This window comes from Plecotus auritus, assembly GCF_963455305.1.
Source record: "Plecotus auritus genome assembly, chromosome: 10".
Classification (NCBI taxonomy): Eukaryota; Metazoa; Chordata; class Mammalia; order Chiroptera; family Vespertilionidae; genus Plecotus; species Plecotus auritus.
The window spans coordinates 10,560,089-10,584,709 of record NC_137785.1 but is presented as its reverse complement, the minus strand read 5'-3'; the positions used below and the strand labels follow the sequence as shown (position 1 = coordinate 10,584,709).

Below are 24,621 nucleotides of genomic sequence, written 5' to 3'. Positions count from 1 at the left end.
TTCCCCTCTTCCCCTCTCTGTACTTTATTGCTGACAAGGCCCACACCCCGATAGAGACTGGAAAGGACAGAGGCTCACTTCCCCAGATGGCTTTCCAACTCCCGGTGGCCATCAAACCCAGTTCTGGCGAACGAGAAGCAAGGAGAACGCTTCTGGGGAGGAAAAAAAAAAAGACCAATACGCAGGGGAGGCCCTGTCCACAGTTCCTGTTTTTGCTGCCACCCTGTGAGAACAGAGTGTGAAGACGGCTTGTACTCAGGACGGGAAGGCAAACCGAATCTCAAAGATGCCAACCCTGGGACTCTGTGTCTTTGAAAGATTTGTTATTTGTGCAAAAGTTATCATTTCAGCTCTTTCCATTGGAAACGCAGCTGAAGGCATCATGACCGATGCAGCAGGATACGCCTGGGGCTCCAAAGGGCCATCGTATTGCCACTGCAAAGACTTGCTTGGGAACAGAGCCAATAGATAAGCAGAACCCTTCAGCACCTGGATCGAACCGTGCCTGAAATCCTTCTGTACGCTCAGGCTTGCCATAGACAGAGGTCTTCCAGTTCTGCAGGCGGCTATGGCAGTCTGGATTGCATTTTGTGCCCTTATAATCTTAGTGATCCTGGCCAATGTGACATTTACAACCTAAGGCTCAGAGAGACCGATCCCGGTGCCAAAGTGGATGGGTCATTTGTCTGAACCCGGAGCCAGGATGGTCCAGCCCAGCTTCCAGGTCCCAGAGAGGACAGGAGCCCAGGTGGAGTGAGACCCACGGTGTTTATTCTGGTGTTGATAGCAGCAGCAGTGGGGGGATCGGCCAGACGCGGGGTGTGGCACACAGAGGGGTACACTCAGGTGTGTGTGTGTCTGGGGAACACGGGGGATTGGTCGTTGACATTCACGGTGAGAACGAGGGTCAGGACACCAACTCTTCAACAAACAGCAAGAGACAGAGAGACAGACGGAGGGTTTGGGGGGCTGGGGTCCCCCAGACATGCACGGCCCCTTGCCTGGAAGGGGAGCCCCAGGGAAGGACAGACAGACACAGTGGAGACTGAATGCCCCTGCCCTGAAACAGGGAGCTGGGCCCACTGGCCTCCCGCCCTCCCGCCTCCGGGGGAGGAGGATGGGCGGGCCCAGGGCTGCCCGCACCACGCAGCTCGGACGTTATGGCTTTGAGGAGATGAGTTCATGGTCCGGGCAGGAAGGAATGGGGTCCTGAGGGGCCTGGTCCGATCCCGGGCTTAGGCCAGACCTGCAGGACAGGCAGAGAGATGTCAGTGATGGCAGAGAGCGGGCCCTGACCTGCCGTGGCTCCATCACACCCCAGGGACCAAGAATGCGGGCCCCCACCCCTCCTCCCTCAGACCCAGGAGTCCAGGCCCCCACACCTCCTCCCTCAGATTCAGGAGCCCAGGCCCCCAGCCCCTCCTCCCTCAGACCCAGGAATCCAGGCCCCCAGCCCCTCCTCCCTCAGACCCAGAGGCCCAGGCCCCAGCTCCTCCTCCCTCAGACCCAGGAGTCCAGGCCCCCACACCTCCTCCTTCAGATTCAGGAGCCCAGGCCCCCACCCCTCCTCCCTCAGACCCAGGAATCCAGGCCCCCAGCCCCTCCTCCCTCAGACCCAGAGGCCCAGGCCCCAGCTCCTCCTCCCTCAGACCCAGGAGTCCAGGCCCCCTCCCCTCCTCCCTCAGACCCAGGAGTCCAGGCCCCCACACCTCCTCCCTCAGATTCAGGAGCCCAGGCCCCCAGCCCTTCCTCCCTCAGACCCAGGAGTCCAGGCCCCCACCCCTCCTCCCTCAGACCCAGGAGTCCAGGTCCCCAGCTCCTCTTCCCTCAGACCCAGAGGCCCAGGCCCCAGCTCCTCCTCCCTCAGACCCAGGAGCCCAAGTCCCCACCCCTCCTCCCTCAGACCCAGAGGCCCAGGCCCCAGCTCCTCCTCCCTCAGACCCAGGAGTCCAGGCCCCCACACCTCCTCCCTCAGATTCAGGAGCCCAGGCCCCCACCCCTCCTCCCTCAGACCCAGGAATCCAGGCCCCCAGCCCCTCCTCCCTCAGACCCAGAGGCCCAGGCCCCAGCTCCTCCACCCTCAGACCCAGGAGTCCAGGCCCCCACCCCTCCTCCCTCAGACCCAGGAGTCCAGGCCCCCACACCTCCTCCCTCAGATTCAGGAGCCCAGGCCCCCACCCCTCCTCCCTCAGACCCAGGAATCCAGGCCCCCAGCCCCTCCTCCCTCAGACCCAGAGGCCCAGGCCCCAGCTCCTCCTCCCTCAGACCCAGGGGTCCTGGCCCCCACCCCTCCTCCCTCAGACTCAGAAGTGTGGACCCTAAGTCCCCCCTCTCCTCTGGGTTCCTTACCCCTCACTCTGAATTCTCTTTCTCTGACAATCCTTTGCCGCCTTTTGTGAAGCTGGTCAAAGTCTTTTCCTGAAATGGAAAGTTCAGGAGGTTCAGGCGGGGGGGGGGTGGGGGGGGGCGGGCGGTGCAGAGGCAACGCAGTCCCTAATAATCAACAGGGTAAGACCACCCCGCTTTCCTCAGTCACAGTGCTCTTCACTCAGCCCTGAAGAGACGGGGCAAGTGGAAAGACAGCCTATTTTACAGACGGGGAAACTGAGGCACAAAGATAAAGTCACTGGCCTGGCCGGTGGTTGGATGGCTCAGTGGTTGGGTGTCGACCTATGAACCAGGAGGTCAAGGTTCCATTCCCAGTCAGGGCACATGCCCAGGTTGCGGGCTCGATCCCCAGTGTGAGGCCTGCAGGAGGCAGCCGATCAATGATTCTCTCTCATCATTGATGTTTCTCTCTCTCCCTTCGTCTCTCTGAAATCAATAAAAATATATTTTAAAAAAGAAAAGGTAAAGTCCCTGGAAATGTGAGGAGCGATGAGGCCACAGGGGTGAGTGGGGCAGCCTGTGCAGGACCTCAGGGGGGCGGAGACTCTGTCCTGGGGGCGCTGGGGAGCCCAGGGAGGGCTGTGAGGAGAGAGGGGCAGGGTCAGCTCTGGGGGGAGAAAGACCTTCTGGGGCCACACAGAACTATCGGCCGGAAGTCAGGGTCAAGGCTTCTCCCTGGGACCCCGGCGAGGCCCAGCATGAGCACGGCCCCGGGAGCTTCCGGAGAAGCCCGTGGAATGAATGAGTGAGTGCATTAGGCGGCCAGAGAACGCCAGGAGGAGGGCGGAGCTGCCATCTGTCGGCCTAAGTAGAGCCCCAATCTTTTGAAAACTCCAATCTGAGCTGCACGCTCAGCCGCTTACATCCCTCCTACCCCCGAAAAACGGGCCAACGGGGGCAGGGGGTGGGGCTGGACTGGAGAGCGGCAGTGAGGGTTCACCGGGGCACCACGTTTAAGGTCCAGACCTGCAGGGCGGGCAGGGAGACGATGTGGGTGAGGGCAGAGAGCGGGCGTGACCTGCCTTAGCTCCATCACCCCAGGGACCAGGAATGCTGTCCCCTGCCCCTCCTCCCTCAGACTCAGCAATCAAGATACATGCCAGGGGAGTGCGATATTTTAAAAAATCTAAATTAATGTGTCCTAGCTGGTGTGGCTCAGTGGGTAGAGTGTCGACCTACGGACTGAAGGGTCCCGGGTTCGATTCCGGTCAAAGGCATGTATCTCGGTTGCAGGATCCTCCCCGGCCCTGGGCCCTGGTCGGGGCTCATGCAGGAGGCAACCAATCGATGTTTCTCTCACATCAATGTTTCTCTCTTTTCTTTCCCTCTCTCTTCCACTCTCTCTAAAAATCAATGGAAAAATATCCTCGGGTGAGGATAAAAAAAAAAAATCTAAATTAATGCAAAAAAAATCCATGATGAACAAAATATAAAATTTAATAAAGGCAAGTCCCATGGCATATCAGAACATTAAACAAAAAAAATACGCACCCAATTTTTACAAATTTTAATGGTTATTTTTCTGCAATATTAAAGTAATGGAAAAATATTGAAAAGAATGAAGAGCCCTAACCGGTTTGGCTCAGTGGCTAGAGCATCGGCCTGGGGACTGAGGGGTCCCGGGTTCGATTCCGGTCAAGGGCATGTACCTTGGTTGCGGGCACATCCCCAGTGGGGGGTGTGCAGGAGGCAGCTGATCGATGTCTCTCTCTCATCGATGTTTCTAACTCTCTATCCCTCTCCCTTCCTCTCTGTGAAAAATCAATAAAATATATTTTAAAAAAAAGAAAGCCATAAATAAAAAAAAAAAGAAAAGAATGAAGAGTAACTGTATTGAAATTCACAAATGTTTTATTTATGCCCTCAACTGAATTTACTATAATTTTACTTCCTTGGCTTTAATAGCACCAAATTCAAAAATAATTTTTCAGCCCTAGCCAGTTGGGCTCAGTGGATAGAGCATTGGCCTGTGGACTGAGGGGTCCCTGGTTCGATTCCGGCCAAGGGCACATGCCCGGGTTTCGGGCTGGATCCCCAGTAGGGGGCGTGCGGGAGGCAGCCAATCAATGATTCTCTCTCATCATGGATGTTTTTCTCTCCCTCTCCCTTCCTCTCTGAAATCAATAAAAATATATTTTAAAAAATAATTTTTCAAAATCAACTCCTTTTCTTTTCTTGGCTTCTAATGAGAGAGTGGCCGTGTTTGAAAACTTCCCCGGGCCCCACCTGACGATCTGTTTGTTTGTTGTTAATCCTCACCAGCGGGGTTTTTTCTTTCTTTCTTTCTTTTTTTTTTTTTTTAGAGAGTGTAAAAGGGAGAGGGAGAGACACAGAGAGAAACATTGCTGTGAGAGAGGCACATGGGTTGGTTACCTCTCACACGAGCCCCCACCGGCTCTAACCACTGAGCAAAACCAGCGAGGGCCACCTAATGATTTTTTAAAATAAAATATATTTGTTATTGATTTCAGAGAGGAAGGGAGAGGGAGAGATAGAAACATCCATGATGAGAGAGAATCATTGATCGGCTGCCTCCCGCACGCCCTCTACTGGGGATCCAGCCTGCAACCCGGGCATGCGCCCTGGATGGGAATCGAACCTGGGACCCTTCAGTCCGAAGGCCGACGCTCTAACCACTGAGTAAAACCGGCTAGGGCTGATCTTATATTTAATTTTAAAAAATTGTCAAGGTTCTCCAGTGACCTCAAGGCCTCAGTGATCTGGCCCGCCCCCTTCCCTCTCAACCTCCAGGCCCCTCTGATCAAACGCCACCCCCTCCTGGGAGCCCGGCCGGACCCCTAAGGGGCAGCCCCTTCCCCCATCCCCATTCCTTCTACTTTTCAGACGTCCGAACTTTTTGGATCACAACCACCAGGACCGGAAGCAAGTTAACACCGCGATCCTTACAATGGGAACTGCCCTGTGGCCTTCTCTGTCCTGTTCTGCTTCGACTTCCTTTTCTCCTTCATTAAAGAAAGAGTTGATCCCCGTCCGGTCACCCACCATCCACAGATTGCACACCTGGCTTTTCACAAAAACCCAAGCCTTCCCCGGCTGCTTTGGCTCAGTGGATGGAGCGTCAGCCTGCGGACTGGAGGGCCCGGGTTCTCTCTCACCATGGATGTTTCTCTCTCTCTCTCCCTCTCTGAAATCAATAAAAATATGTTTTTAAAGAACCCGCCCTGCGCCATGCTGTCGCGGTTTCCCCTTTATTGCGGACTTAGCATCTGAGAAACGAGAACCTCGCTAGCAGGCAGGCACTTGGTCCCGCACTGACCTGCAGACCCTCACTTCTGTGCTAACCGCAGATGCTAGTGAGGAAACTGAGGCACAGAGAGGGTCAGTGGCTGCTTGTGGGTCACACAGCGAAGGCTGAGAGAGCGGGATTGGAACCTGGGCCGTCTGCCTCCAGAAAGACGTGCGGAAATGAAGGGGCCAAGGGGGGGGGGGGGGGCGTTGGGCGGCGCGCACTCACCTCCACCAGCTGATGCCAGTGCTCCACGGGCTTGCGGGGGTTGGCCAGCATCTCTGCCCAGTGCTCGCGGCCGTGGGGGTCGGCAGCGTCGGGGCCCACGCGGCACACGCCGATGACCTCGTTGTGGCCGATGCTGGCGGTGGGGGGAGGGGGGGGCCGTGAGCATCCAGGGAGGGAGGGCGCGTCCGGCCCCGCCCCGCCCCGCCCCTCCTGCCCTGGCCCCAGACCGCCCCGCGCCCCTCACCAGTCGCCCCGAGCCCCTCACCAGTCGTAGTCCACCACTGCGATGCTGAGCCCCACGTTCTCCACGCTCTCGGGGGCCACGTCGAACACCAGCGCCTCGTTGTAGGTGGGGTTCAGCGTATTCTTCTTGATGGAGGTTTTCCGCTTCTTGAGGCGCCGCCCCTCGCTGATCAGAGAGGCCTTCACGTAGGGGTCTGGGGGTGGGCGTGGAGAGTGCTGAACCCCCGCTTCCTCTCTGAGAACCCTCCCTCCCAAGGGTCTGGGTCCCCAGCCTTTCCTCCTCCAGTCCCTCCTTCCTCAGACCCAGGAGTCCAGGCCCCAGCCCCTCCTCCCTCAGACCCAGGAGTCCAGGCCCCAGCCCCTCCTCCCTCAGACCCAGGAGTCCAGGCTCCCAGCCCCTCCTCCCTCAGACCCAGCAGTCCATGCCCCAGCCCCTCCTCCCTCAGACCCAGGAGTCCATGCCCCAGCCCCTCCTCCCTCAGACCCAGGAGTCCAGGCTCCCAGCCCCTCCTCCCTCAGACCCAGGAGTCCATGCCCCAGCCCCTCCTCCCTCAGACCCAGGAGTCCAGGCTCCCAGCCCCTCCTCCCTCAGACCCGGGAGTCCAGGCCCCAGCCCCTCCTCCCTCAGACCCGGGAGTCCAGGCTCCCATCCCCTCCTCCCTCAGACCCAGGAGTCCAGGCCCCAGCCCCTCCTCCCTCAGACCCAGGAGTCCAGGCCCCCATCCCCTCCTCCCTCAGACCCAGGAGTCCAGGCCCCCAGCCCCTCCTCCCTCAGACCCAGGAGTCCAGGCCCCCAGCCCCTCCTCCCTCAGACCCAGGAGTCCAGGCCCCCAGCCCCTCCTCCCTCAGACCCAGAAGTCCAGGCCCCCGCCCCTCCTCCCTCAGACCCAGGAGTCCAGGCCCCAGCCCCTCCTCCCTCAGACCCAGGAGTCCAGGCCCCCAGCCCCTCCTCCCTCAGACCCAGGGGTCCAGGCCCCCAGCCCCTCCTCCCTCAGACACAGGAGTCCTGGCCCCCAGCCCCTCCTCCCTCAGACACAGGAGTCCTGGCCCACAGCCCCTCCTCCCTCAGACCCAGGGGTCCAGGCCCCCAGCCCCTCCTCCCTCAGACCCAGGGGTCCAGGCCCCTAACCCCTCCTCCCTCAGACCCAGGAGTCCAGGGCCCCCAGCCCCTCCTCCCTCAGACCCAGGAGTCCAGGGCCCCCAGCCCCTCCTCCCTCAGACCCAGGAGTCCAGGCCCCCAGCCCCTCCTCCCTCAGACCCAGGAGTCCAGGCCCCCAGCCCCTCCTCCCTCAGACCCAGAAGTCCAGGCCCCCAGCCCCTCCTCCTTCAGACCCAAGAGTCCAGGCCCCGGCCCCTCCTCCCTCAGACCTAGGCCCCCTCAGAACCCACCCGAGAAGCCGGTGAGGTCCATGGCTTTGAGGTTAGAGGCTTTGATGATGGTCACGGTGAGGCGGCCGGCCGTGGGGAGGTAGCAGAGTGAGAAGTTGAGCTCCCCAAGATCCGCCTTTTCCTACAGTAGGGAAAAGGGGTTTAGCGACCCCCCACCTCAGTCTCCCCAGCTCTTGGCCCACCCCAGCCTCCAGCGCTCTCCTCCCTGGTGTCCATTCACTTCATCTGACTCTGGGCCAAACCTGGTGACCCCGCGCAGCTGCCCACCACGGGCAACAACGCGGGTTTGTTGCGGGGCGGATGGGAAGAGGCAGGAGTGGGGGCAGAGCCGGGAGGGACACAGAGCGGAGGTCACAGTGAGAAAGAGACCGAAGCGCTGAGAGCTGCAGCTGACCCACCGAGCTCTCAGGTAAGAGAAACAGAGACCCAGGCATATGGGGACCCAGCGAGAGGGCCAGGGACCCAGACAGAGCGAGACGGAGAAGACGCAGGCGGAGAAGCCAGTCTTAGGGAGGCAGGAGACACGTCCGGCCCAGAGGGGGGCTCCAGGGGACAGACCCTCCCACGCGGACCCGCAGACACAGGGCAGCGGCCAGAGCTGGCCCGGCCCACGCCCCGCCTGCCTGCAGCTCTTCGGGGCGCCTGGCCTCCCAACCACACTGACCTGGGCCTCGGCCCCTGGACTCCCCACTGGCCCCCCTCCAGGCCCCGCCCCAGGCTGTTCCCTCTTCTCACTCTCCAAGCTCAGCTGGCACCTCCTGCCCCGAGCTCCCAGAGCCCACGCAGCCCTGAGCAGACCCCCCTCCTGTCCCTCACGCTGGCCCCTGACAGTGGACTCTGGTCCTGCGGAAAGAGCCCAGTTGTTGGAGGAATGAATGAACGAACACACGAATGAGTGCAGACCCTGAGTGACAGAGCGAGAAAGAAAACGAGAATGACAGACACAGGAGACAAAGATGGATGCGGGGAGAGGGCCCCCGGGTGGGGTTAGGACAGTGCGGGGGAGAGCGGGACAGATGGGGGCCTTGGGGAGGGACCCTGGAATCAGACACTTGGTTCTCAGAGGCTGGGCTTGGACTGAGCGAGCCGACCACGGAGAGCCCCATGAAGGGACTGCAGGCAGAGCCACAGGCACCCCATTCAACTACGTCATTGTACATACGGGGAAACTGAGGCAGAGGAAGAGGGTCCCAAGCATGGCCATCATGTGGGCAGCAGCCCTCTTCCCTCTCCTGGTGTGAGGACAAGGCTCACCCCCACCCACCCCCGATACACACAGCTTCCCCGGGTTGGCAGAGTGCAATGTGGGGAACCCCTAGATTGGAAGGGAGAGGGCCAAGGCTCTGAGGAGGAAGGGATCAGGACACCCAAGAAGGACTAGGAGGGGGCTGGGGAGGGGCGGGCATACAGGAGAATGAGTTCCAGAAGCTGAGGATCATGAGACATGAGGAAGGGGGCCAATGGGGGGCGGGGGGTCCTACAATCTGAATGCTGGGGACCTGGGGGGTGTCAGGGCATTAGGATCCCAGGCCGTCTAAGGCCGAGGGGATAGGCTATTAGAACGTGGGTGGAGACTCGGAAGAAACCGGATTAAATTAAATGAGAGAGTTTGGAGGTCAAGAGTTGGAGGTGTGAAGTGTTCAGAGATCCGAAGGGTTGGGGCCTCAGGAAGTCTGGGAATGGGAAGTCAGGAGATGGGAAGGGGAAGGAAGCTGGAAGAACAGGAGCCGGCCCGGTGGCCTGGCTCCGTGGTTGGGCATCCACCCAGCAACCAGGAGGTCAGGGTTCAACTGCCGGTCGGGCCACGTGCCTGGGTTGTGGCTCGATCCCCAGCAGGCGGCACGCAAGAAGCAGCCGATCAGTGATTCTCTCTCACCATTGATGTTTCTCTCTCCCTCTCCCTTCCTCTCTTGCTGAAATCCATGAAAACATTTTGGTTTTAAAGGAAAGAAAAAGAAAAGCCAGAACTCGGGCTTCAGGAAGTTGGCGGGTCAGGAATCTGAGGTCAGAGGGCAGAAGTCATGAGGTCATGGGTTGAAGTTTGGATGAAGCTGCCTGGGGGGCACCTGGGCATCTATGATCATTTTCTCGACTGTTACCATCAGAGGTCAAGGGGGGTCGGAATTTGAGAAACCTGGGCCCAGGCAAGGTGTTCCTATTGGATAAGTGTGGCGGGCAGGGGGACCATTCTCTACTCTTGTGTGCCTGTGAGCTTTTGCAATAAAATAAAATGTAAGAGAAAACTCCGGGGCCAAGAAGTTAGAAGGTGATGAAGTCAAGGGCAAGGAGGGAGCGAGCGGAGGGGCTGCGAGGCCACTGACCGAGCCGCCCTCCACGATGTCCCGCCACAGCGGGCGGTCCGGGGGCTGCTCGGCCAGCTCCAGGAGGTTGTCCAGCACCACCTGGCCGATGAGGTCGTGCCGGGAGAAGCGGTCGAAGTCATAGACGCTGAAGTGCAGCTTGCGCTGGGCCAGCTCAGCCAGGGGCACCGCAAACTGAAACGTCTCATTGAACACAGGGTTCAGGGTCTTCCTGTGCACCTGGAGGGGGTGGGGAACAGACACCATGCCTACCAGCCCTTCTGCCCCAGACCTAGGATTCTAGGCCCCAGCCCCCAGCCTCTCCTCCCTCAGACCCAGCAGTCCAGGCCCTCAGCCCCCCAGCTCCCCAGCCCCTCCTCCCTCAGACCCAGGAGTCCAGGCCCCCAGCCCCTGAGCCCCTCCTCCCTCAGATCCAGGAGTCCAGCCCCCCAGCTCCCCAGCCCCTCCTCCCTCAGACCCAGGAGTCTAGGCCCTCAGCCCCCCAGCTCCCCAGCCCCTCCTCCCTCAGATCCAGGAATCCAGGCCCTCAGCCCCCAGCTCCCCAGCCCCTCCTCTCTCAGACCCAGGAATCCAGGCCCTCAGTCCCCCAGCTCCCCAGCCCCTCCTCCCTCAGACCCAGGAATCCAGGCCCTCAGCCCCCCAGCCCCTCCTCCCTCAGACCCAGGAATCCAGGCCCTCAGCCCCCCAGCCCCTCCTCCCTTAGACCCAGCAGTCCAGGCCCTCAGCCCCTCAGCTCCCCAGCCCCTCCTCCCTCAGACCCAGGAGTCCAGGCCCTCAGCCCCCCAGCTCCCCAGCCCCTCCTCCCTCAGACCCAGGAATCCAGGCCCCCAGCCCCCCAGCCCCTCCTCCCTCAGACCCAGGAATCCAGGCCCTCAGCCCCCCAGCCCCTCCTCTCTCAGACCCAGGAGTCCAGACTCCCAGCCCCTCCTCAGTCGGACCCAGTGCCCAGCCCGCCGCCCGGACCTTGGTCTGAAATTTTTTCTTGCGGTCAGGCAGCAGGTAGATCTTGACATAGGGGTCTGAGAAGCCATTGGAGTCCTTGGCCGGGAGGTCCAAGGCCTGCAGGATCCGCACCACCAGCTGGTCGGAGCCGTAGAGGTACCGCAGGGCAAAGCTGATGCGGCCGCAGGGTGCTCCCGCACCGGCCTCCCCAGAGCCCAGGGCCCCGCCGCCGCGCCAGCTGCCGGGGCCAGTCCCCTGGTACAGCTCCGGCTTGATCTGTCCAATGAGCTTGGCCTTTTCTTCACCACCTGGCAAGGGTAAGGGTAGGGCGGGTGGCCGCTCCTCACTGCCCGGGTCTGGCTGGGTGGTCAGGGTCTGCTGGGTGAGGGGCCGAGGCAGGGCTGGGTACCTGCAGGGGGGTGGGGAAGACCAAGGGGTGGTGGGTGGCTCTGATCCTTGCATCTGAAGATCTGGGAGACCCCTCCTTGCCTCCTCCCCAAACCCCACAGCTAGGGGGCAGCAAATCCCCACCTCTGCTCACCGTGACCTGGAGCTAGCCACTGGCACGCTCTGAGCCTCAATTTCCCCATCCGTATTGGGGAGGGGGTTTCCCCTTCTCTAAGCTGGCTCCAGCCCAGACCTGCTTGGGCAACAGCCTCCAGGATCCCCCTCTGAACCTCAAGCTGGTGACTCAGAATAACTTTCCCATGGGCCCCTGGGGCTGCACAGGGCCCAAACCCCCTCAACCCCGATCTGCCCTTCTCCCTAATCTTTTTATCAAAAGAAGAAAATTACAGGTCAATATCCTTGATGTTCATAGATGCAAAAATTGGCAAACCAGATTCAACATGCATTAGAAGGATCATCCACCATGACCAAGTGGGATTCACCCCAGGGATGCAAGGATGGTTCAACATCCATAATTCAATCAACGTGATATATCACAGCCCACGGCCGCAGTTCCCGAGCTGCCTCACTGCAGCACTGGCCTGGCTGGCCAGACCGGACCGAGACAGCCCACTGGGGGGCCCACTTCCCCTGGGCTGTGGATGACATGAGGGCAGGGCTTGTCTGCCTGCTCACCTCTGTGTTTCCAACACTCAGGCCTGTGGACTGCCTTTGGCCTCAGGGTCTTGCGGGGGAGGGGAGGGTCCTAACCCTCATTCTTTCCACCTGCCTAGTGTCCTGCCCCCAGCCTCCTTCTTCCTCTGGCCCCGGGAGTGCAGACCTCCAGCCCCCTTCTCCCTTAGGTCCAAGGACTCTAGGCTCCTCCCCCTCCTCTCCCAGACCCAGGAGTCTGGGCCCCCAACCTCCTTTATCTCCAGGATCCAGGAGCCCACACCCCAAACCCCTTCCTCCCCCAGGGCTCAGGAGAGCCATAGATGGGAAACAGACACAGAGTAGGAGCAGACGTTCAGAGTGAACCCTCAGCCCATCAACGGGTCTCACCTGGTGGTGGGTGCTAGGCTTGTGACCTGCTGATGTGACTGGGCACTGGGCAAACCGCCACCACTAGGGGGCAGCAGGAGCAGCCCAGAGCCTGCCCCACCCTCTGAGGGCAGCTCAGGCGATGTCTGACTCGGTTTGACCCCAGCAGCCACTGCAGCTGCGGCAGCCGCCTCTGGATAGGAGTCCATGTCCAAGTAGGAGGGATCAGGGGTGTCAGAGCCCCCCAGGCTGCCTGGCTCCAGCAGCTCAGCGAAGGGCGGGTGGTGGGCGGTGTGGGCATGATGGTGTGGGCCCCCCAGCAGAGGGTGGCCACCCAGGCCAGCCCCCAGGTGGTGCCCACTGCCGCCTACCAGGCCTGCCAGCCCGACCCCAGGGCCTAGCTCTTTGCGCAGGGGGCCACCGCCCACTGCCGAGCCCTTGTCCCGCCAGGGCACCCAGCACAACTTCCAGGACACAAAGAGGGAGACGCCCAGGAGGACGATGCCACAGAACGTCACGATGACTGACAGCAGGCTCACAGAGATGTCTAGAGAGAGCGAGCACAGAGGTCAGGGGTCAGGGCGGGGAAGGTCACAATTTATCTTCCCACTGTTGTCCCCGAAGAGCTAAGCTTCAAAAAATAATTAAAAAGTAATTGTTCAGTATTAGCCATGCATTGTCCTAAGCAATTTACACATATTATTTATTCTAAACTCCATGGCCCTACAAGGTGGGTATTGTATTTATTTATTTTCGGCGGGGTGGGTGTTTTATATACCCATTTTCAAGATGAGGAAACTGAGGAACAGAGAGGCTGAGTGACTTGTAGAAGGCTGCACAGGAAGTAAACGACAGGTCTGGGATTTGAACGCAGCAGGCTGTCTCCAGACTTTGTTTTCTTTACCGCTAGCACAGGGTGCCTCTCTGTAAGAGGGTACACCCCCAGAAACAGGACCAAAGTCCCCCCAAGTGCTCAGAGACGATCGAAGAGAAAAAGCGTGCATGGTCAGTCAGGCAGGTCAGGGGTCACCCCCAGCTTGCGGTGTGGCTTTGAGAAGCTGTCTTAACCACTCTGAGCCTTACAGTCCCCGTTTGCCGGAGAGGGGAGACTCGGTCCTGTGTGGAACCCCTTTTCTGAGTTCTGTGGGTCCCTCTAGGAAGTCACTGAACCTGAGGTGGTCTTGACTTCCCGGGTCACGTTCTGGCTGTTCCGCCTAAGGGCCTAAGGCTGTGGGACGCTGAGCACGTGGCCGCAGCCCTCGGGCCTGGCGCCTCAGTGCCGTGCCATGGCCATTCTGCCCCGCGCTCACCAAGCGTGGCCGCCGCTCAGCCTCCGGGACGTGCTTCCCCAGGCCCCTCAGCCAGCCCGGGGCACTCACAGCACGTCCTCTCTCTGAGGACCCCGCTGCCTTGGAGCTGGGTGACCTGGGGCAAGTCAGTTCACCCTTCTGAGCCTCAGTTTTCCTCACTGAAAACGGGGATCATACACTGGATGGCCAGATTATTATGATCTCTGAACGCATAATAATCTGGCCACTCCGTGTATATCCTATATAATAAAAGGCTAATATGTAAATTGTTCCCTCGACCAGGAGTTCGACCAGCAGGCAGGCCGGCCAACCGCCCATGTCCCCTTCCCCCGGCCAGGCTGACAAGACCCCACCCATGCATGAATTCATGCATCAGGCCTCTAAAAAAAAAAAAAATATATATATATATATATATATATACACACACACACGCACACACACACACACACACACACACACACACTGGGTGGCCAGATTATTATGTGTTCAGAGATCATAATAATCTGGCCACTCAGTGTATGTACCACCAAGGGTCACTGAGAGTCTTGATGAGACAGGCCAAGGACCTCGCGGGCTGCCTGCTACCCAGTTGGTGCTTAATAAGAACATCCCAACATTTATTAAATGACCACTGTGTGCCCAGCTTGGCCAGACTCTTCATATGTATCACTTGCGTCTCTCATCTGCCCCACGAGGTAGTCACTTTCACTGTCTCCATTGTCCAGATGAGGAAACAGGCACAGACAAGTCATTCGCCTAAAGCCATCCGGTTAGCACTGGGAGAGGTGGGATTTGAACCCAGGCAAGCACAAAGGTAACTGTAGGGGATATATGGCAGGACTGTGGGAAGGGGGGGGGGGGGGGCGCCTACGGCAAAACTCCACAAGGTCAGGGGCCAAATGGACCACATGGCTCCTTCCCCTTAGATCAGAGTTTTGGGGGACCAGCAGCGGACAGGATGGAGGCAGGACTCTAAGCGGAATCAACCCCACAGGGAAGAGAAAGCTGAGCGGGTCTGCAGAGGCAGAGGCAGGGGCTGGTGAGACAGCTGGGGTGCTGACCTGCATCGGGGCCCCGAGGATAGCCCCGGATTCGCAGGTCGTTGAACTCCTGGCACCTGTCGCTGGTGTCGGCATCTCGGACCCGGGCACAGAGGTCTGAGACCAGGATGAGTGCCCGTCGGCAGAGGTCATCTTCGTAGTCTCCTGACATGGTGACCGGTGGGTCCTGCGCTTGGGATGGGCCGGCGAGGGTGCAGGTGAGGAACGAGATGGGGGAGAGAATGGGTAAATGTGGAAAGAAAAAGAGAAAAAGCAGGTGGGCAAGGGGTCAGAGATCGGGGGCTGATGGGCAAGGGGTCAGAGATCAGGGACTGATGGGTAAGGGGTCAGAGATCAGGGGCTGATGGGCAAAGGGTCAGAGATCGGGGGCTGATGGGCAAGGGGCCGGAGATCAGGGGCTGATGGACAAGGCGTCAGAGATTGGGGATGAATGGAGAAGGAAAAGGAAATTAGGGGCCCATGGACAGGAGGACTGGAATTAGGGGTGGACAGGCACGAAGATAGTAACAAGGGTTTGACAAACAAGGGACAGAGATGGATGTGAGTGGACAAGAAGACAGAGAATAGGGCCAAATGGACCAGGAGGAAGAGACTGGGAAGGCCACAAGGGGCAGAGATTAAGGATGCACAAATAAGGGGGTAAGCAAACAAGGAGACAAAGATCGGGGGTGCAGAGGTGAGCCGATAGAATTTAGGGATAGTCACTCATTGTTCGTACTTTCAACAAATATTCATTGACACCAACTACATGCCAGCACTATGCCAACTGCTGCAGATCCAGCCGGAATGAGCGAACCTCACGCATTCCCTAATTTCCTGGTGTCACAACCCACTGAGAGGTGACAATGAGTAAACAAACTCATAGACACATAAACAACACAACACTCTCAGAAAAACATGGCAGGATGTGCCATAGAGGAACCAGGAGGCGGGTGGTCATTGGGGAGGGGGCTCTCTGAGACCTACAGGATGAGATGGAGCTGGCCAGTGGGGCTGGAGTCAGGAAAAGCATTCAAAGTAGCAGGAACAGCATGAGCAACCGCCCAGGGTGGGAAAGGGCTCGGCCTGTCCTGGGGACGGAGAGGAGGCCAGATCGGAGTGGACAGAGACAGGACTCAGAGAGAGGGAGGCATGGAGGTAGGGAGAGAAGAGATGGTTATGTGTGGTGGTGGCTGGGGAGGGATGGAGCTGCAGGATGCAGAGATAAAGACCACGCCGAGGGAGGGAGAAGTGAGGGGAAGGAATACAGAGATCATGGGTAAGGCAAACTGGGGCTCAGAAGAGGGGTGCAGATGAATAGACAGACAGAAAAGTCAGGGACGGAGCCTTGGGATGGACAGCTACAAAGAGCAGCCGTGCAATGCACGCGAGTGTGAGAGATGGGCAGGCAGAGGGCAGTGATGAGGGCCAGGCAGACTGTGGACAGCAGTAGCTCAGAGAGAAACAGCTAAAGGAGAATGGATGGTGTGCAGAAATGAAGGAGAGACAGACAGATAATGGCCAGAGATCACAGACGGACAAAAGGATCCAGAGGAGAGCTGGGCAGACAGACATGGGTCCAGAAGGCAGGTTGGAGGGGGGAGCATAAATGAGAGGGGACCAGGAGAAAGAGGTGGATGTGGGGACAGGGCACATAGCGACACATGGTTGGGAGCCAGACATCTGAGATGGACTGGAAGGAGCGTGCAGGGGAGACTGGGGACAGGGGATCTGGGCTCCCAGATGGACAGGTGTGGGGATTCTGCACAGGCCAGGTTTCTGAGACAGGCATGGCCACACTCACCTGCGCTTATCCCTGCCGGCTCCTGGGTGGCAGCCGAGGCGGCGGGCGGCAGCCCATGGGGGTTGAGCGGGGGCCAGGGACTGTGGACCCGTCCCCAGGCGCGCCAGGTGGTGAGAGGGGGTGCCGGATCTGAGGGCCGTGGCCGGGAGAAGAAGCTTACTCCGAGCCTCACATCTTGTCCTACTCTGGCCAGCTGCTGACCCCAGGGCACCCCGAGAGATCCAGCCACCCGCTCCCACCTCCGGGCCCCCACCTCCCGTTGAGCTTAGAGACTACAATTCCCGGCAGGCCTTGGGCTCGCACTGCAGCAACTTTATAGGCCTGGCGCTGCAGGAGCTACTGGGAGTTGAAGTCCCTAATGCCTCTCCCGGCTGCAGAGGATGGGAATTTTTTGCAGGTGGGGGGGTTAGGGGATGCTGGGGTCCCAGAGCGCTGCAGGGAACAGGAATGAAGTCTGGGACCTAGAGTGGCCTCGGAGTCCTAAGTCCTTAGAGGCCGTGGAGTGAATAAACGATCCCCACGCCCAGGGGATCGGCCGGAGAGGCTGGGGTACACCCAGGTGTTTCGGGACCCACCCCCCCTTCCAGGGCCACCTGCCCCTCCCCCGGGGCAGCCAGCGAGCGCCGCAGCACTCCCACTCCCCGGCGGGAGATCGGCGCGCCTCTGCACCTACCCCGCCCCCACGAGCCAGGGCGGCCCCCAAAGATCGGGCTGGGGCGGGGGCTGTGCCCCGGGGGTGGGAGGAGCGGACTCACCGGAGCCGCGGCCGCCGCCGCAGCCCGCACGCCCGCCGCCCGCCGCGGTGCCCACTCGGCTCCTCCCCCCGCTCCTGGCGCAGGTCCGCCGCTCCTCCCCTGCACCCCCCTTCTTCCCCTCCGAACCTGCGGCTTGAAAGCCGAAATCGCGCGGCTGCTGGGAGGTAGGAGGGAGAGTTCCCTGGGCCGAAGCGTCAGGGACCCAGGGCGCTTCCTTAGAGGATCCAGAGATCTGGCGTCATGACCTTCTGATCCCCCAGGATCCAGGGGTCCCAGCCCACAGCCCCTCTTCTTTCAAACAGAGAAGTCCGGGAGCCCAGCCACCTCCTCTCCCAGGACCCAGGGTACGGAGCTCCCACCCACCTCCATTCTCAGATCTAGGAATCCACTCCTCCCGCCCCTCCAACCCCGGGACTTGCGTCCCCGCCGCCGCAGCCCCCTCCTCCGCAGGACCCGGGACCTCAGTCTGAGGAGCCCAGCGGACCGCGGTGGGAGGAGAGGCGGGGCCTCAGCGCCGGCGGTGGAATCTCAGCCCGCGTGGAGGTGCCAGCAGGCACCTGGGTTTGAATCCTGCCTGGGCCGGCTCCTGCCTTTGTCCTCTCGCGCTTTGCTCTGAGCCCTAATCTCCTCATCAAAAAAATACGGACGATAGCCTGGCCGGTGTGGTTCAGGGGTTGAGCGTCGACCCATGAACCAGGGGGTCCTGGTTCGATTCCCGGTCAGGGCACATTCCCAGGTTGCAGCTCGATCCCCGGTGGGGGGTGTGCAGAAGGTAGCGGATCAATGATTCTCTCTCATCATTGATGTCTCTCTCTCTCTCTTTCCCTCTTCCTTCCTCTCTGAAATCAATAAAAATATACTTAACATTTAAAAAATATGGACAGCCAAAACCGGTTTGGCTCAGTGGATAGAGCGTCGGCCTGCGGACTGAGGGGTCCCGGGTTCGATTCCCGTCAAGGGCATGTACCTTGGTTGCGGGCACATCCCCAGTGGGGGGTGTGCAGGAGGCAGCTGATCGATGTTTCTCTATCATCGATGTTTCTAGCTCTCTATCCCTCTCCCTTCCTCTCTGTAAAATATCAATAAAATATGTTTAAAAAAAATAAAAAATAAAAAATATGGACAATAAACCTGTTTCCAAAGAGATCCAGAGGTTTTAGGGGGAAAGTCGGTATTGGTAAAGCATGGACACCCAGTAGGTGCTTAATGAATATTTAATTCTTTTTCAATCATCACTGAGGATATTTTTTTCTATTGATTTTTAGAGAGTGGAAGGAAGGGAGGGGGGGAGAGAGAGAGGAAAAAAAACAAACATTGATGTGAGAGAGACATCGATTGGGTGCCTCCCAAACATGCCCTGACTGGGTGGGGAATCGAACCTGCAACCTAGGTAGGAGCCCTTGACCGGAATCGAACCTGTGACCTTTCCCTGTGCAGGGCGACGCTCTAACCATTGAACACACCAGCCAGGGCAATGACTATTTCTTAAAATAAGCAAGAAACAGTCACCGATGTATTAATAGCAGTTAATGGTAATCCCCACTGACCCTGGGCTAAGTGCTATGAAAAATGTTTTCTATTCAATGTGCAGTTTTTTTAAAAAAATATCTTCTTACTGATTTTAGGGAGAGAGGAAGAGAGAAAAACATGGATCTGCTGCCTCCTGCACAGCCCCCATCCGGCATGTGCCCTGACCGGGAATTGAACCATCAACCTCTTGGTGCACGGGAGGACGCTCAACCAACTGAGCCAGGGTGGCCAGGACAAGTGTGCAGTTCTGTTATTCCCATTTCACAGAGGAGACAACTGAGGCTCCTGAGGTTAAACCCCTTGGAGAAGGTCCAGAGCTACATCGTCACAAATGTGTGCACGCAGGTCGAGGCTCCCGGAAGCCTACTCTCCCAGCCTGACCCTCGCACCCAGCACACAGGGCGCACAGGCAGCCCCGCTGCACAGGGAGAGACGCGCGGAGGGAAGTGTGCCATGCGCATGCGCTCAGAGACGTGCACAGGTGGGCCTGCCAGCTTCCCGGGGCGCGTTCCAGACACTCAGACTCTGAGGCGGCCCAAGCGTTGAGAGGTGGCTGTAGTGCCCCGGTCAGTGCGTGTGACTTTGGGTGCAAAGCACCAGAGTTCAAATCCCAGCCCTGCTCTGTGTGACCTTGAATGGATTATATTCTCAGAGCCTCCATTTCCCTGTTTGTGCGAAGCCGTTTTTCTTTTTCCTTTTTTTTTGATTGAGTTTTTAGAGAGAGGAAGGGAGAGGGAGGTAGAGGAACATCAATGTGAGAGAGAAACATTGGTCAGTTGCTTCCCATACCCACCCCAACTGGGGATCGAACCCGCAACCTGGGCATGTGCCCTGACCAGGACTCTCTAATGGGCGACCTTTTGGTGCACACGATGACACTCAACCGACTGAGCAACTGGCCAGGGCGCATGAGGAAAAATTAAAAAACCCAGATTCTATGTCATTAAGTTATTTTGAGGATTAAATTAAATGTATGCAAGGTGAAAAATGGTTAGTATTATTGTAATAATTAGTAATTACATGCATTTGCTTATGAATTCTCTTTAAAAATAGATAATTACTGATTTATTTTATTTTATTTTATTGGTATTTTACAGAGAGGAAGGGAGAGGGATAGAGAGTTAGAAACATCGATGAGAGAGAAACATCGATCAGCTGCCTCCTGCACACCTCCCACCGGGGATGTGCCCGCAACCAAGGTACATGCCCTTGACCGGAATCGAACCCGGGACCCTTCAGACCGCAGGCCGACGCTCTATCCACGGAGCCAAACCGGTTTTGGCAATAATTACTGATTTTTAGAGAGAGGAAGAGAGAAACTTCAATCGGATGCCTCCTGCACACCCCCTGCTGGGGATCCAGCCCACAACCCTGGCACGTGTCCCGACAGGGAATTGAACCAGCAACCTTTGGTTGATGGGAATGATGCCCAACCAACGGAGCCGCCCGGTCAGGGGGCCAGGGCTGTGTGTGCGCTCTGTGACTGCATTTTACAAGGCAGGAAAGTGAGGCTCAGAGAGTGGAAGTGCCCTGCCCACGGTCACACAGCTGCGAAGTGTCAGAGTTGAGATCCGAAGCCACGCAGCTCGGAATCTAGAGCCCGCCTTTCAGTCACTACCTTGCTTGCACCCAGGAAGTTTGAGGACCTGTCGCCACCTGGAGTGCAGAATAGCGTAGAGCACTGACCAGGGAGCCAGGAGACAGACGGAGTCTTCTGCATTCACTCAATTCAATCCATGCAGCCATTTGATAGACACTTACTGAGCACCTACTGTGTGCCAGGCACTGTTCTAGGCACCAGGGATGCAGCGGGGAACAAAGAAGACAAAAACCCAGCCTTGGGACAGGAAACACAATGGAAAGCCCAGGTGCTGTGAGTGTGTTGACATTTGCACTGAGCTCAGAAGGGGGAGTAGCATGAGTCAGGTGAAAATGGCGGGGGGGCAGCTACAGGGAGAAGGAACAGCCTGTGCAAGGCCTGGGGCAGGAGGGAGTTTGGCTCAGTGAGGGAGACTGCTGAGTATATAAGCTTCATGGGGGCAGCACTTTGATCTGTTTACTGCTGTGTCCCCACTGCCTGACACAGTGCCTGGCACACAGTAGGCACTCAAAAAATATTGGTTAGTTTAATGAATAAATGAATGAACAAGTAGATAGGTAAACAGAGGGATCAGTGGATGAATGAGTGGATAATGGATGGATGGATAGATGGGTGGATGGATGGACAGATGGATAGATGAGTGGATAATAAATGGATGGATGGATGAGTGGATGGATGAGTCTATGATGGATGGATGGATGGATGGATGGATACAAGGGTGTATGGATGGGTGGGTAGATGGATACAAGGATGATGTAAGGATAAATGGATGGATGAGTGGATGATGAAGGGATGGATGGACAGATGGATAGGTGAGTGGATGATGAATGGATGAGTGGATGATGGTTGAATAGAAGAGTGGATGGATGGGTGGGTAGATGGATAGAAGGATGATGTAAGGATAAATGAATGGATGGATGAGTGGATGGTTGGATGGATGGAGGGATGCATGAATGCATGAATGAATGAATGAATGACCTTGCACAGATACCTACAGATTCACACACAAATGTGACTGGAAATAAATGCAGTCTCACACCCAGAGACACATACTCCCGTGTAAACACAGATGCACCTCTTCTCCGGGTGCCCCGTGGAGAGAACCAGCACTGGGGAGAGAGGCAGGCCAGCTGTGGAGGAGGACACGGGGAGGCAAACCCTCTGACCAGCTGCAACCAGCTTCCCCTCCCCAGCCCCCCACCCCCCCGCAGTGCTGAGATAATTTCCGGAAGAGGAGGAAAATGCTGATTCAGGGATTTGTGTCCCAGGCTGTGGGCCACGCCAGGGAGTGGGACAGATCCGGCCTGAAAGAGAGAGGGGCGTGACAGAGGGAGGCAGGTGGGGCTAAGGCAGAGCAATAGACGTGGAGAAACAGACGTAGAGCAACAGAGACAAACATACACAGAGAGACAGACAGACAGACAGGCAGAAAGGTATAGAGACAGACACAGAAAGATATAAACTAGAGATACATGAAGTAGAAATTCAAATTCAGACACAGAGCGAGATAAGGCAGGGCTCCAAGGACAAACAGGTAGAGAGAGAGGAAGAAAAATAAAGGCAGTGAGAGAAATGGCAACACAGAGGGAAACAGAGATGCAGACAGACAGAGAGAGAGAGAGAGAGAGAGAGAGAGAGAGAGAGGGAGAACCCCTCCAAGGAGGAGAGAGAGAGAGAGAGAGAGAGGACCCCTCCAAGGAGGAGAGAGAGAGAGAGAGAGAGAGGACCCCTCCAAGGAGAAGAGAGAGAGAGAGAGAGAGAGAGAGAGAGAGAGAGAGAGAGAGGACCCCTCCAAGGAGGAGAGAGAGCGCCAGAAGAGCCAGCTGATACTAGGCGCAGAGAGGAGAAGGCATTGCCCGAGGTTGCACAGCCTGGATGCGGCTCTCAGTGCTGGCCTGTTTGACTCCAGAGTCCAGGTTCTCGCCTTCACCCTGTGTTGCCTCCGGAGGACCAAAAGGGACGGGAAGATGGGGGTGGGGCTGCTGAGTGTGGGTCCCAGCAACAGAGGGACATAGTCACTCGTGTATTCACTCCACATCGGCATTCTGCGCTTCCCTGAGGGGGTGATGCCAGAGAGCCAGGGAGGAGTCAGGAGCTGTTGGCCCGGCGGGGGAGGCTGACACAGGGCAGATCCCTGAACAAGGCAGAGGCGTGGACTGTGTTCAGAAGTCTGGGAAAGGAGCAGATGAAGCACGCGCAGCGGGAGGAGACAGCAAACACGCCTGGGAGGAGGCTTCCGGCAGGAGGGAGCATTTGAGGTTCTTGTGAAAGGAGGAGAGGCTTCGGCTCCCCGGGAAAAGGAGGGTCGAGAGGGGCATCCAGAAGGCACAGCGTGTGGGGCGTGGAGGCAGGAATGGCCTGGGAGGCACTCGCTAAAGAAAAGAATTAATAAAAGGTGACTGGAAGATGTTCGAAGGGGTGAGATGGGAGAGGAGCGTGGGACCAGGTCAAGCCAATCTCAGATGCCTGGATGAGGGGCGGAAATGTGGTCCAGGGATGCTGGGGAGCCACGGGGCGGCTCCGAGCAGGGGAGGGACGGGGTCAGCTCTGGGCGCAGAAAGAACCTGCTGGAACCCTGTGGGGGAAAGGAATGAGGATGGGAGCACAGAAGGAGGCTGGGGAGAAAGTCCAGGCAGGAGAGGTGGAGCCGAGGGGGTGTCCTGGCTCCAGGAATGAGGAGGAGAGGAAGCAGGGTCAGGAGGCAGAGGGGACAGAGCCTGGGGGCTGGTGGGCTCTGTGGCGAGGTGTGCCTGTGGTCATGGGGTGAAAGGTGTCCCCTTCCTACAGGGATGGGCTTGGGGACAGGAATGGAGGACAGCCTGATGGGAGACCCAGACATGAAGAGGCAGAAGGGAGTCAGGGCCACAGAGGAACCGAGTCTGGAAATGAGTCTAGTGAAGTCTAGACTGTTTTCATTGCCAATGACAGAAACACAAAGGACCTGAGCATAAGGGGGGGGTTGATTGTGTGGGACAGGGTTTCAGGCCTGGCTGGATCCAGGTACCCCGGTCATCATCAGGAATCTGACTGTTGGCTTCGTTGGTGTCTGCTTTCCTCTGGTCTTTGCTTTCAGGCAAGTTGTCTCACCACGTGGCAATGGGATGGCCCCCGGCAGCTCCAACCTAGACCCCAACCGGCTTGGCAGCCTCGGGGGGGAAACAAAGATCCTCTTTAATCACGAGTTCAGCAAAAGTCCAAGGGCTGACTCTGTTTCCTTGATTGATTTTTTCTTTTTTCTTTTTTTTTTTTTAATATGTTTTTATTGATTTCAGAGAGAGGAAGGGAGAGGAAGAGAGAGAAACATCAATGATGAGAGAAACATCGATTGGCTGCCTCCTGCACACCCCCTATAGGGGTTCAAGCCTGCAACCCAGGCATGTGCCCTGACTAGGAATCAAACCGTGACCTCCTGGTTCATGGGTTGACCGGCTCCTTATTGGTTGTTAAGCTCACTCCTGAACGAGTCATGCAGAAGGTGAAGGTGCTACCACCTAGGAAGCAGGGAGCTGATGCTTATCACACAGGAATGATAGATAGTCAAGACAGAGACATCTGGGAGCGGAGAGAAGAGAGACAAGTACAGACACAGACTGGGAGGGCAGACAGAGTGAGTGGGAAAGTCCAGCCTTCTCTGGCACAGTTTCTAACCAGCGTTGGGCAGATGCAAAGACCGGGATGCCTAATGGGCGCCGATGCGGTTAGACCTCTTCCCTCCTTCACTTGGGGCCCAGGAGCCCCCAGACCCTTCCCCTCCGGACCCAGGAGGCCAGGCCCAGGCCCTTCCTCCCCTCAGACCCAGGAGTCCAGGCCCCGCCCCTTCCTCCCCTCAGACCCAGGAGTCCCCAGCCCATCCCCCCGCCTGCTGTCGGTACCATGGCAACCAAGCCCCCCGGCTCACCTTTCCCGCCCCCATCTAGAACCCAGTTTCCGTTTGAATCTTGACTGTGTCTAACCAGTTCCTGCTTGAGACAGGGATGAACGGAGGGCAAGTGGGAACAGAAGGGGGATGACAGAGGGGAGAGGAGCCAAGAGGCGGGGCAGAGGCAGCCCTGAGAGGGGAGAGGTGGGGAGAGATGGAAAAGGGAGACGGGGGGAGAGATGGGGAGAGAGGCAAGGAGACAGGGAGAGGGAGCGGGGGTCAGAGAAAAGCAGGCAACTATGAATAGAGGGGAGAACGGGGGTCCGGGGAGATGTTGGGGAAATTGATAAAGGAAGAGACTGGGGAGATGAAACCAGGAAGCGGGAGAGAAATGGGGAGGAAGGGGGCAGAGAAATCAAGGGAAAGTGTAGAGGAGAGATGGAGAGAGAGATTAGGAGATATCAGGGAAACAAAATTGGGAGAGAGGGAGAGAGGGAGGGGAGCAGAGAGGTGGGGAGAGAATGAGGAAGAGAGAGG

The 24,621-nt window shown here is 57.9% G+C and overlaps 1 protein-coding gene across 2 annotated transcripts; it reads right to left on the bottom strand.

The window, feature by feature from the left end:
* Window positions 1–750: 750 nt before the first annotated feature.
* SYT3 (synaptotagmin 3) lies at window positions 751–17,704 on the bottom strand. 2 transcript variants are annotated; one of them, XM_080643825.1, is made up of 11 exons: window positions 17,222–17,704; window positions 16,341–16,469; window positions 14,558–14,723; window positions 12,208–12,733; window positions 10,780–11,167; window positions 9,817–10,035; window positions 7,496–7,616; window positions 6,129–6,300; window positions 5,864–5,996; window positions 2,350–2,418; window positions 751–1,246 (listed from the first exon to the last, which is right to left on the bottom strand). In XM_080643825.1, the coding sequence occupies exons 3-10, from the start codon at window positions 14,706–14,708 to the stop codon at window positions 2,353–2,355; spliced, it is 1,776 nt and encodes a 591-aa protein (XP_080499951.1). In that variant the 5' UTR covers window positions 14,709–14,723; window positions 16,341–16,469; window positions 17,222–17,704; the 3' UTR covers window positions 751–1,246; window positions 2,350–2,352. The 2 variants fall into 2 exon arrangements, with proteins under 2 accessions (XP_080499951.1, XP_080499950.1); XM_080643824.1 differs by lacking the exon at window positions 17,222–17,704 and adding an exon at window positions 17,096–17,205.
* Window positions 17,705–24,621: the final 6,917 nt, after the last annotated feature.

What these genes read in the sequence shown, in the direction of transcription:
- SYT3 (XM_080643825.1), bottom strand. Translation starts at nt 14,708, where the DNA reads ATGTCAGGAGACTACGAAGATGACCTCTGCCGACGGGCACTCATCCTG. An exon ending in AGCCTAGCACCCACCACCAG is followed by an intron (nt 11,168 to 12,207) that starts GTGAGACCCGTT and finishes ACCCCCCTGCAG; the next exon opens with GTACCCAGCCCTGCCTCGGC. An exon ending in GCAGTGGTGGACTACGACTG is followed by an intron (nt 5,997 to 6,128) that starts GTGAGGGGCTCG and finishes CCCCACCGCCAG; the next exon opens with CATCGGCCACAACGAGGTCA.